Raw genomic sequence first — 12,272 nt, forward strand, 5'->3', positions numbered from 1 at the left:
AGAAAGAAGGGAGAGGTGAGAGTGAGGATAGTAGACAAGGAGCCTGAATCAAACCGCATATTTGTAAGGCATCATCCCAATTCCCATCAGAACACTAACAGCTGAATTGTTTAGGGAGAGTTAGGAAGACCCTGAGGGAGTCTAGTGACAAATGGCATTCAGCCTTTAAGTCATTGCCACGATCAAAAGATAGAACTAGACAGTAGGGGTCCATCTTCTGTGTCTACCAACCTGAAATCAGATATGCCTGGGTTAGGGTAGACGAACAACACTAGACATCAGAAAGAGAAAAGTCCATTGACCCCACAAAACTTTGAAGAACAACCCTTGAGCCTCCTCTGAGACTGGGAGTGACCCACTTCAAACACACAGATCTACTAGTCTCCAACACACCACAGGCACCCAAAACGTCACCCAAAACGTCTCCCCTTTCTCAACTGATCAATTTAACTCTTTATTATACAAATACAAAGATTCTGGTTTACATCTCATCTTCTTCTTTGCAAGAGTGTCCAAATCTCTCCAATCTGCAATCTCCCACTACCTTCCTGACATTGTTAACCACTCTCTGACCTCCAGCATTATTCACCTAACCGTTCTGAAGAAACAAGGCCCAGATTCTTCAGATTTGACCAATTACAGAGTCATCTCAAATCTTCCCTGCTAAACCTTAAGAGCAGGCCGCCAGTGATCAGCTTCAAAGCCACATTCAGAGCAACATAATCCTCCATCCCACTAATTAGGCTTCCAACCATGCAGTGGCACAAATTCAATCCTCTTCTCCCAATAAACCAACAGCCGTTTGATAGAAAATATTGATTATGTTAACGCTGCAATCCTCCCAATCTGCTGTCTTTGCTGACCAGTGGATTCACCTCGATCGGTCTAGTATGAGGCTTGCCTCAAGGACTCTATCCCACAGTAGTTTCCCTCTTTCCTACAAGTCTGTTTGTTATGGTCTTCCCTAATCCACTATTTCATGTGGGGTCCCCCAAGGCAAAGGTCTAACACCACTTCAATGGAACCTCTACCTCTGACGATTGGCTTCCATTATCTGCTTCTTCGGATTCAACTACTACATTTACATTGATGATGCTCTGATTATACTATGACGTCACAAAAAACACTTTTCAACGAATTCAACCCACCGTCACCTCATGCCTCATCCATCATTCATTGCTAAGCACAAAAGTAATGTATTTCCAGGCAGAATGCACTGTCCACAAAGTCACACAGGACAATGCACCTGGTTTACTCTATGCAATATGTACTCCTGACATCCACTTCACCAACATCTGCTCTGATTGTGCCACAAAGTTCTGCATCTTGGAAGTAACCACCTCAAATTCTGGAAGACTCTTAAGATATGGCTTTTGTGGAAGTAACCTACCCTCTCTGGCACATTTTCTTACTCTACGTCTGCCACCTTGCTCAGGCACTCTGAGTCCACTTGTGGCATGTAGTTTGTTATAAAGTCGAAAATAAATAAATAAAATTGATGTAGCTATGATTATGACATTGCCATACAGTAATCAAAGACATTCAAGCAGCCAGAATTAAGATGCTGTAATTGTGGTATCTACATCACCGACTGCTGTGTTCAAGGGATCGATTTCTCATCTCTGTGCCTAGATTTCACCTTGTCCGAATTGGCGGCTGCTCATTTTCTGTGAGGGCTGCTAAGTTGCATTGCCCATTGCACTTCGTTCTACGGTTGCCCACCTGCAATTTAGACATGCTTTAGAAACTTTGCTTTTCTGACTTTCCTGCTCGGCCTTGGTGCCTTCTCAGTCTTGTTAGCAGCAGGTTGCCTTTTGGTGTCAGTTGCGCTGTACTTCGGTACACAATGGATAACATAACATAACATTCATACATCATTATCTGCAAAGTTACTCAAACAGACCGTGCAAAGTCATGGGAATACATACAGAGAACTCTTCGCCTTCAAGACATTCTTCAATGATGATGGTTTCTGCAGCTGCTCCAAGGGTCTTGTCCTGCAAATAATAACGGCTATTAGCACATGGGGATCATTAATGACCTCCTCTCAGCCAATCAGAACTTTCAGAATGCAGTATCGACCGAATTCTGGACATTCAGCAGGCAGTGAAACAATAATGCAATTTCCAGGCAAGATAACATGACACTTCCTGTCTAGGAGGAAATGATTTTACGCTGCGACATCCTATTTAACACACCAAAGAGAAAGCTACAACAATGCTTCCACTTTCTTACAGAGAAACTATTTGCTTTTACACGACCACTAATTCATGCTCATGTAAAACCCTCTCCGGTTTAATCAAGTTTGCAATTGAAATGCTTAACTTTAAAGATAACCTTTTAATTTAGATACTACAAAATGAAACCAAATTTCATTTACAAATTAAGTTTATCGATTTACTTTCTCATTAAGAACCTAACGTATTTACTTCACCTCCAAAATTCCAAATCAGAAGTTGCTACTATCACTATATGTTAATAGCTCAAGACCTCAAGAGGAGAAAATATCACTTGGGATAATGACCTTCTCTAACCTGGTGGTGGGTCATTATCCTGTGGTAATGACCACTCTGTCAGGTCACAAGGCTATATTATGTGTTACTTGCATTATTTCTTGTACTTTGAATTACCTTTATTTCAGATTTTTCTTCTCCTGCCTTTCATTGCCCCTTTTTGGATCAGAGTATGGGGGTAAGGTGCAAAGTAAAAGTAATCTGCAGTTTATTTGCGAATGAGGTGCTGCTAGGGGCATAATTCGGCATTGCCAAAACACGTTTATCGTTACAGTACCAACATCTTATACGCTAAAAGCAAGTCATAGGCTTCAATCTCTACATCCTATCATAAAAAGCTGCTATCACAGGCTGAAATGATGGTGTCATATACTGAAAACTTGTATAATGTATATAATGTGTATGCTTGCTGTAAACAATGGTTGGAATATTGTATTAGCCAGATGGACTTTACAACCTATTTTTAATAAAATATATAACCAACACAGTATCTGGAAGAATTCATTGGTCCAACTCATATTTTTGTATTGAGTTGTCTTCATTGATGATATTATCATTATCATGGCCAATAAATTAATTTTAGTACATCCCTTGGTCGGTATTAATAACAGTAAACATGTTTGTTTTAAATAGAGGAAAGAAAAAATAACAAAACGGCATTGAGTTAAGAAATTAACTGAGTATCACTATTTCATTATATTATCAAACAATGGGCCACATTACAAGTTCGACGGTAGCCTTGCCGGTAAAACTGGCAGGCTGCCGCCGAACTTGCCAATTTTTCCGGCACCCGGGAATGGGCAATTACTGGGGTATTACAACCCTGGCGGACCCGGTAATTGCCCATTTCCGGCCACCAGAAAATATTCTTCCCCATTCCCGTCTGAGCTCCGTAGGGCTCAGACGGGAATGGGGAGGCCGGATGCACAGGCACCATTCCGGAATGCTGCCGGTGCATCCGACATGCCCTGCTCGCGGGTGCCGGTCTGCCCGCCAGGTCAGACCTAGCGCGCGAAAAGGCACCCGCAAGCAGAACTCGTAGTTTGCCGGTACGGTAACAACGGTACCAGCAAGCTTACCGGTACCATTGTTACTGTACCGGCAAACTTGTAATGAGGCCCAATGTGTCCATGCTAAGTAGGGTTATGTCATGTTATTTGGCTTGCTACTGCACTCCACTGCCATTTTGCCTGGTCTTTGGGTGCCATATTTGCAAGAAAAGTGGGGTGGGTTTGGTTAGTAGAGGCCAAGGGGAAATGCAAGCTGGATTTGCTGTTGAGTTGATGCATGCAGATCACAAGAACCCAGCCTCTGCATGCTGGAATGTGTCTAGAGGATTTGTGTTGAGGGCATTTGAGTTATCGAAATGGCAGAAGGGAGACCAGTGTATGTGGATACGTGAGCTGGTACTGTATTATACACATCTGTGCGTGAGTTGTAGAGGTGTGCTATGAATTGGGAGTGGGGTGTTTGAATTGATGTGTTTGAGTGGCACACATAGTCGATGTGCTTAGTATCTGGTGGAAAGTAGTAATCTTAGAGGATCAGTGACGGGTATGAGCTATGAGACCCCAACAACAGGCCCTCAAATTATCAAAGCAAATGTAACCATGCCAACATCCTTGTGGGGGTAACATTCAGGAGTAGAATTGCAATAGGTGTACATCTCAGGCCTAAATCACACATTGGGGGGGCCTCTAAGGTCAGAAATCACAGTGGGGGAACACCTAGGAGCAAATCAACAGTGCGGGAACACGTAGCGCAAACTCATAGTGCGGGGAAATGCTCAGAATCAAAATCACAGGGGGGGTTACACACAGATGCAAAATAGCAGTTGGGCAACACCTAGGAGTAAACTACTGTGGATACACATGGCATAGGTAATCAGAAGTTAGGGAATTTGAGGGGGATGTTCCTTTACTTGGTACATGGCCTGTTCACACCCAAGGGGTGGCAGGACAAGGTGTGAGCAACACAGCGAACAGTCAAACAGGTGTCTATTAAACTGTTTTCCAGCCTTTGTTTATGGAAGCTTTGCTCTTAATTATTATTTTGTTTTATTGGAATTTTTTCTTCAGCACTGGCCTTACCTATACAGTCTTGCAATGCCTTACAAGGTTACACAGGTTAAAAAGGTGGGAAGTGAAACTGAAGTTACAAAATAATTTTAGGATAGGAAGATTAGGATAGAAAAGTGGTAGCTGGGAAGGTGGAGGGGCAAGGTTATGTGTGGGGAAACATGTATATTTTGGGGATCATTCTGAAAGTAGTGATGGAGGGTGCAGTACAGATTTGAAGAGGTAGGATGTTCCCGATTCTGTGTGCCCTCTGGGCAAATGCTTGTTTTTGTGTGTATGTTAGTTTGCAGAGTAGAATGTGTAGGAGATACTGGCTTGCATGTCTCATGTTTGTGTGGGTGACAGGTTTGAGTTGTCGTTATGGTAAGATGGAGTTTTGTGGTGGATGGCTTTGAAAACAATGCAGATTCCTTAGAAGGCAATGCTCTGGGGCACAGGGAGCCAGGGAGGATGAGTCTGGCCGCTGCATTTTGTGTGGTTTGTAAGTGGGCAAGACTGCTTTTGGGGAGTACAGTGAGGAGAGCATTGCCTTAGTCCAGCTAGGAGAGGACCAGTGCTTGGACTGCAATGCGGAGGCCGTCAGGAGGGAAACTGTATCTGATCTTTCATAGCAGGTGTAGTTGTAGGTTGCCTGTTTTGGTGATAGCAGCTATGTAGTGTGTGAAGGAAAGGTCGGTGTCAATGGTGTAGCCAAGGGATTTGATAGGTGTGGAGAGGGATATGTGTGGGTTGTCTCTGGTAAGTTCTTTGATCCATGGGGTGACTTCAGATTTGTGTGTAGGGGGCAGATGAGGAGGTATTCTGTTTTGGATGGGTTGAGCTTGAGAAAGTGGGTGACCATCCAGGTGGTGATAGTGAAGAGACATCTTTTAAGGGTGTGGAGTTATGAGTGGGATGAGATTTTGAAGTATATTTGCATGGCGTCTGCATATTGGTGGAAATAGATGTGTTTGTTAGGGGTCTGTCCGAGGGATTCAGGATATAGATTGAAGAGTAGTGGAGATAGGGAGGAGCCTTGCAGTATGGTGTACTTGACCAGGTTGGTGTCAGAGCGAAAAGGGGGATGGAGACAACGTGTGTCCTGTCAGTAAGGAAGAAGGTGAACTAGTCGAGGACGGTGCCTGAGAGGGTAGGATGTCAAGTAGAATGGTGCGTAGATGGCGTTGAAGGCTGTAGAGAGGTTGGGTTGAGGAGTACAAATAATCCTGTGTGTCCTTTGTCAGTTATGTTGTGGAGGTCATCAAGGATGCAAAGTGCAGTGGTCTCAGTACTGTGTCCAGGTTAAAAGCCAGATTGGAAGGGGCTGATAAGGTTGTTTGTGGTGATGTGTTGTTGCAGTTGGGTAGTGACAAAGAGTTCCATGATTCGGAAAAGATACGACGGGATAGTGATGGGACAGTAATTTTCAGTGAGTGTGGGGTGTCGAAGGTTGGTTTTCTGAGGAGGGGTGAGATTTGTACAGTTTTTAATGCAGTGGGGAAAGTGCCATGTGAGAGACAGCAATTGATTATTTTGAGCCAGTGTATAGCGAGTGTCGTGATGCAATTGAATGCAGAATGAGGTGAGCATGCATCATCTAGGAAGTGTGCAGGCATTGTTTTGGCAGTGAAGGTGAAGAGGGAGTCTGTGTGTGTCGATGGGGTGGAAGGTGTCCCATTTGTTGCAATGTTTGGGAGCAGGGGTAGGAGAGCAGAGGGGAGGGTCTGCCTGATGCTGTGTATTTTAAGTTGAAGTAGTCCATGAGGGAGTTTGATGCTACAGTGGATGGGGGTGTGGATGGTGTGGATGGTGGTTTGGAGAGGGATTTGACAAAGTTGAATAGTTTCTGATTTCGATTGGTGGCGGATTGGAGTTCTTGGAGGTAATGTGTGGCTTTGGCATTGTAGATAGCTGTTTTGTATTTGTTGTGGCAGTGTTTGAGTGGGGTTCTGTTGGCGGGGCATGAGTTCTTTTGCCAAGCTCTTTGAAGGCATCTGGCTACCTGCCTAGAAAGAACCCGTTTAGAAAGAGCTCCACTTCCATGCTGTTACAATCATCGTACCCTTTGGCAGGAAATAAGCAAGCTTAGTACATTTAGATGATACATTGATCCCTTTTCTCTGTGCCATCATCTAGAGCAGCTTGGCTGTGTTTGTCAAATAATCTCCATGGGATGAGGGGAGAATATCCAGATTCCTGAGTCTGGGTAATATTAAGAAAGGAGAGGAGATTATCAAGCAATCTAGATGACCCTTACGGAGTTGCTGCGCTGTAACTCTACAGGAAGTCCGTTAGGAGGTGGTCTGCCTAATGAAGAGGTGGGATTCCTCTTTCTCTCGTGACTTACACTGGTGCACTAATTATAAAGAAAATGAGGCTGTCCTTGTCAAGTGTTTTTCAGATGCAGGATTTTGTGGACCAGTGTTGAGGCAGGGAAGGAAAACAAGGTGAAAGCAGGAAAATGGCTGGAATTAATTCTTTAACAATTGGGGACCCCTTCGACCCAGGGGTTGATAAGGGTATATAGCAGCTGCATTGGAGAGTAGAGGAGCTTACAAGTGGAGAGGAAATTTAGCAGAAAACCACTAGTGCCCTCCATGCTGGAGGACCCAGCAAGCAAAGGCTGGGAAATAGCAGCAAATGTAGTCGAGGTAAAGCTTGAGGTGTCACTAGACCGTGATAGGATAGAGCAGCCTCTTGACAAAGGAGAGGCCAGCCTTTAGAAACTGGATTGCCACACAACATCTGCAGCCACGATGGAAAAGAAGAACGCATTCAAGAAAAGTGGAAAAGCAAACAGACATGAATGTCGACCTGGCAGAAACAAGTAATTTAGAAAGAGTAACCGATTTACCAGCGATGAGCATGTCTTCCCACAGTTCTGCAAAGGGACTGCAAACTGAGACTCAACTATGCTGGAAAATCTTTATGGGGTAAGCGAGGTGGTAGGGCATCCCCTCGTGCGATACACATACATGATACCGACAAGAGTATAAAGATCGAACCAGAAGCACGCTACCGCAGTGATGTGGTCCTGAATATCTGCAGAGATCAGAGATAGCTTCTGGAGGCAACGATTGAATGTACAGGGGTGTGATACGAAGACGGCTGCCTTCTCCTCTTCCTTAATAGCAGCCAGCATGCACTGGCGAGAAAGAAGGCTCCATTGGCTGTGAAATAACAACAAAATGATATTGGGCCAGGGCAGGTGACTCTAAGGTGGACTGTCGGTGCAAACGTTTCTAATTTTCCTGAAAAGCGCCTGCTATATCACTCATTGATGAACTGAGAAATATGATGAGCTGCCAAGTTCAGTATGAGCATTTTATTGGAATATGGTCTGGCAAGATGGAGCAGGGGTGAGAGGGCCCGGTTCTGAGTACCATGGAGGAATCGTCCGTGCTGAAGAGAAAGCAGATGATTGGAGGAGTCGGGTTCCTTGTGAGTGGTGCTGATTGAGTTCTTTTGTGTTTTGACTCTCTTTCCATCTTCTTAAATTCCTGTTTGAAGGGCTGAGTGGGACATTTAGGAGTAAAGTTTGCGTGGGGTCAAATAAATGTAAAGTGGAACCTGACATTAGGAATTAGGAGTCACTATGTTTAATTTTTGGGTCTTCCTCTGAAGAGGTTCATGAGAGGGATGTTTATCCTCAATAATACATGATGCAAACGGAACACATTTTACAAATAAATACATATACTTATTTTTTATAAGTGCATGTGTGTCAACATGCTTCATAATTCTGCAGAATGGCTTGGTTTGAACTCTCATCTCTAATGATCTTGATCCTTCAAAGCTTCAAAGCAGAATTCATTGATAATTTTCAAACAAGAGTTTGGGGGATATACCAAAAGGGAAATGTGGTGGAAGGGTGGTTACGAACAAGCCAGTTTTAATCAGTGTCTTAATCAGTTTCATTGAGGTAAGGTGACCTTTCATTAGTTGGATGTGCACCGGCACAGCAGTCCATATGCCTGAACCCATGACCAGTGCAAGGAAATATATTACACTAGTTGTTCCTGGCGCAACATACGCCATTCTAGCATATCCTAAAGGTCAACATTGGTCAGTAATTCATAGGGTCACTTATGTCCATCTCCTTAAATATTGGAATGGTCATTAAAAAAGCTAAATGTATCAGATGGAATGAGAGGCTATGCGCGGTATAAGAACAGTATCTACGTTTCATCAATCACACGGCCCTATACGATGTGACTTTGTAGACACGTAATTGCCAACCTTGGTCCATTACTCAGTCCCCGTGATGGCATAAGATTGCTGTAAGGAACTCACGGTGGCAACAGTAAAGATAGATACAAGTGATCACAGTTCAAGGGTGTTTATTGAACAATGAATGCAGGGTGGAAAAACACCTAACCTAAACCTAAATCTAAGATGGGAGCAAGCATCGACCATCACATGAAAATAAGGCAGCCCTAGTGGCGTCATGTCAAAATAAAAAGAGCCTATACTAACAAAAACCTATTGCCAATCAGTACGCTAAATACAAAAGAAGTGTAGGATAGGATTTCAATAAAGAAAGAAGTGTTCTCAATTAATAGGTCAGGATGTGATTGCCCGGGGTCTCCCTTCCCCACGTTTTCAGCATGAGACAAGATGGGTCTCCAGAGCACAGCACACACTCGAGCTTTCCCCAGCACGAGCCAACAGTTTGGATCCAGCTATCAGGTTCTCTGATGGCTTACAGTCTCTTTCCAATAGAAAGTCTCTTGCCCTTCAGGGCCTGATAGTTCAACAAAATGAACACATAAGTCTGTTCTACAAATGCTTTGGGTGATGGCTTCACCCTTGGGTCCCCCTCACCCGGGCGCAGATCCCTCACAGTCTTACTCGACTATTCCAACAGTTCCTTTCTCCATGAACTATGGGTGGTTGCTGTTCACCCCTGGATCTACCTCGGCTGGGCTCGGATCCCAAATGACAAGCGGGACAGCTCACTTCTCTTTGTCTCGCACCACTCCTTTCTTCGTGAATCTTAATGTCTTTTTAAACCAATCTCCAGGGTTTTCCTTCTTAATCCTTTTGATACACTGTTCATGCACTCATTTCACGATGCGGGATGCCTGTCTTTTCGTTTCACCATTATTTGGCGGTCAAAGACTTTCGACAGTAAAGAGGATTTTGCAGGACTCCTGTATGACCACTTTGACCCTCCTTTTGTCTTCTTCCAAGGCCTTCTAGTTATTGTAGTTTTCTACTCTTGGGTAATCACCCAGAGTCTCTCAACTTAACACCCACGTGGTGTCGAACTCCTATGCGACTGGTTTCCCCCCTTTAAATAACAACAGTTCTTTGTTTGTTCAAAATTCAAAAGAGCCACTTGCTACACTTCGTTCAACACAGTTACTTTTCTTTATCGATACTCCTCTCGACTCACCAGCTGTAGTGAACTGCTTTGCTTTCTTTATCCTTCGAGTCAAGGTCGGTAGCACGGAGACCAGTGTCTTTCCCTGGCTTGGTTATCAGCGGAAGACGGTCTCTCATACCGTTGACATCTGTTTCAATACACGCTGGCTATTGTTCGCAGACTTAAGTTACTTTTAGTCAGAGGTTCCACGGGCCTTAGTCGGAAAGGGCAAGGTCGATTCTCTCCTTGTCACCCTCTCACTCTACGCTGTCTTTCTCCTCTTCTTTAAGTGCCGTGATGAGTTAGACCATGCATCGTGCGGTCTGCCTTGCTCATACTGTGCTGTTGTGCTCCACCTTTAACCCTGTGGGGAAGGGAAAGGGCCCTCACGCTTGTGTGATTCTGATCAATTGCCTGACTTTGCCTGACCCTCGTATTGGGACATGTCAGGTAAATGAATCTGGTGTTAGTCTGTTGTCTTTCGTGTTGTGCGAAAGTGTCAATGCAGAAGGGGGGGCAGTGTTTTGGAATATCCTACGTACTAGGATGGGGAAAAGGTGTTAAAAGGGGGGATACCACGTCCCACCCGTCGTTGTCCCACTAACACTCCTCAATTACCCCTCATCCAGGTGATCCTCCCGCACTGGTCCACCCCCAGGAACTGGATCCAAAAGCAATGGCCGTGTCCTGACCACCTGGATGACAGATCCCCGTGGACTAGACAGAGAGACACCTTCAGGTTTCTCACATTGCGTAGTAGCATAATTACAGAACCCACTTTCAGTTTTAGCTCATGAGGAGGGATTCGTCCTACAGCATTTTTCTCTCTAGAGATTGAAATATTGAGCTTGAAATTAACTGTCCATTGACCCTGGAACCGCTGTGCCATGCGTGAAGAGAAGTGGGGGTAGAAAGAAGTAACTTTAAATTATTCCGAATGTTTGCGATAGTGGAAGGTGAAGGTGACCACGAAGAACTGTGCTCATTCTGTTTGTTGAAATGATAGCTGTTGTTGAAGTGGGTTCACTTTGCCATTTGTACAGCAAAGGGCAACCTAAGACAGATACATTTCATCAGCTGGGTACAGAAACATACCTAAGCATTTTATATATAGATTGGGTGTTATGCTACTGGGACGTCCAACTTTGGGAGACCCCCACATGGGACACCACCTGGTGGCAGTGCGCTGAGTATGTTGTGAGGAATTGAGGAACTGAAAGAGTGTGAAAGGTGGCTGCTAATTTTAAGTGTGCTTTCCTCACACAGGCTTGTCAGTGAAGTACAACAGCTGAATTGTGGAGAGTCCTAATATTTAAGGTATTGATGTTTGAAAATCAAGAGCTATTCCATAGGTGACCAGAGAAGCTGTCAGCATATATCCCGCAACTTCCTCACTCTGTTGATCAGCTTTGCAGCTTAATTTCTGACAATTTGTCACTGCTGTACGTGCACGCCGAAACTCACCTGTGTCAGGTCTTGCACAGCTTTGCAGGCCTCATCCTTGCTACCAGCACATATATGGCTAGTTCTAGTGGTCAGACCATTCACCTTTACAACCATTGAGGAAACATCTGCACTTTAAAGAGAAAACAACACTTAATTGAGACAATTGCATTACAGAAAGCAGACTTTTGTACTTCGCGTCACCAAAGCATGCTTCGACTACAAAACCCTCACTGTAACATTAGTGCTTGAACAGTCTTGAGAAAAGTATAATGTAGTTTGATGGAACAGAAACTAAAGGCGTCCAGATCATGCAGGCCAAAATCATAGTAGCATAAATATATTAATCTAGTTAGAGGGTCAGGAAAGACATGACAACTGTCTAACTCACAAAAAGAATCATTTGTACAAATGCCAGGCTTTACCTCTTACTAAGACAGGAACCTGTATGTTATATTGTGTTTTAGAGGGAGGATTTATTAAGTACAAACCTAGCTAGGAATCAACAGAGCTTTGTACAAGGGCTAGTAGGATACAGAATTAAGAGTGGTTGTTAACAATGAGGTTGCGTGAAAGTTGGGGGCAGGTGCAGGCCCTTTGTGTTGGCAATCGTTGGTGAAGACTGAAGTGTTCACTGTATCTAGCACTTCATTGTGGCTATGTCCTGCTGTCTTGATGTAAGCAAAAAATAATAAAAGAAAGACCTCATGCAAGTGCTGACATGTTCTCTTTAAAATTGAAAGACAGGCTATTTTGTTTTAGCAAGCAGTTATTCCATACAAAAAGATTCTGATGCAGTTAGGCACCCAGACACAGGCATGAAAGGGGGTAACCATGGAGGAGTGGCTAACATCATCAGGAGATGCAAAAGAAGAGCACATGAAGGAGATG

At 44.0% G+C, this 12,272-nt stretch overlaps 1 protein-coding gene across 2 annotated transcripts in view; it reads right to left on the reverse strand.

Moving 5' to 3' along the window:
• LOC138525980 (trifunctional purine biosynthetic protein adenosine-3-like) overlaps positions 1 to 12,272 on the reverse strand; it is a 615,458-nt gene that overhangs the window by 496,216 nt on the left and 106,970 nt on the right. For both annotated transcript variants that reach the window (XM_069636272.1, XM_069636273.1), the window contains exons 4-5: positions 11,403 to 11,514; positions 1,929 to 1,997 (exon numbers count right to left, since the gene is read on the reverse strand). In XM_069636272.1, the coding sequence (XP_069492373.1) occupies positions 1,929 to 1,997; positions 11,403 to 11,514 (181 nt within the window). The remainder of the gene's footprint in view (positions 1 to 1,928; positions 1,998 to 11,402; positions 11,515 to 12,272) is intronic.

The sequence above is a fragment of the Ambystoma mexicanum genome, chromosome 7p (genome assembly GCF_040938575.1).
Source record: "Ambystoma mexicanum isolate Mex_15411 chromosome 7p, UKY_AmexF1_1, whole genome shotgun sequence".
Classification (NCBI taxonomy): Eukaryota; Metazoa; Chordata; class Amphibia; order Caudata; family Ambystomatidae; genus Ambystoma; species Ambystoma mexicanum.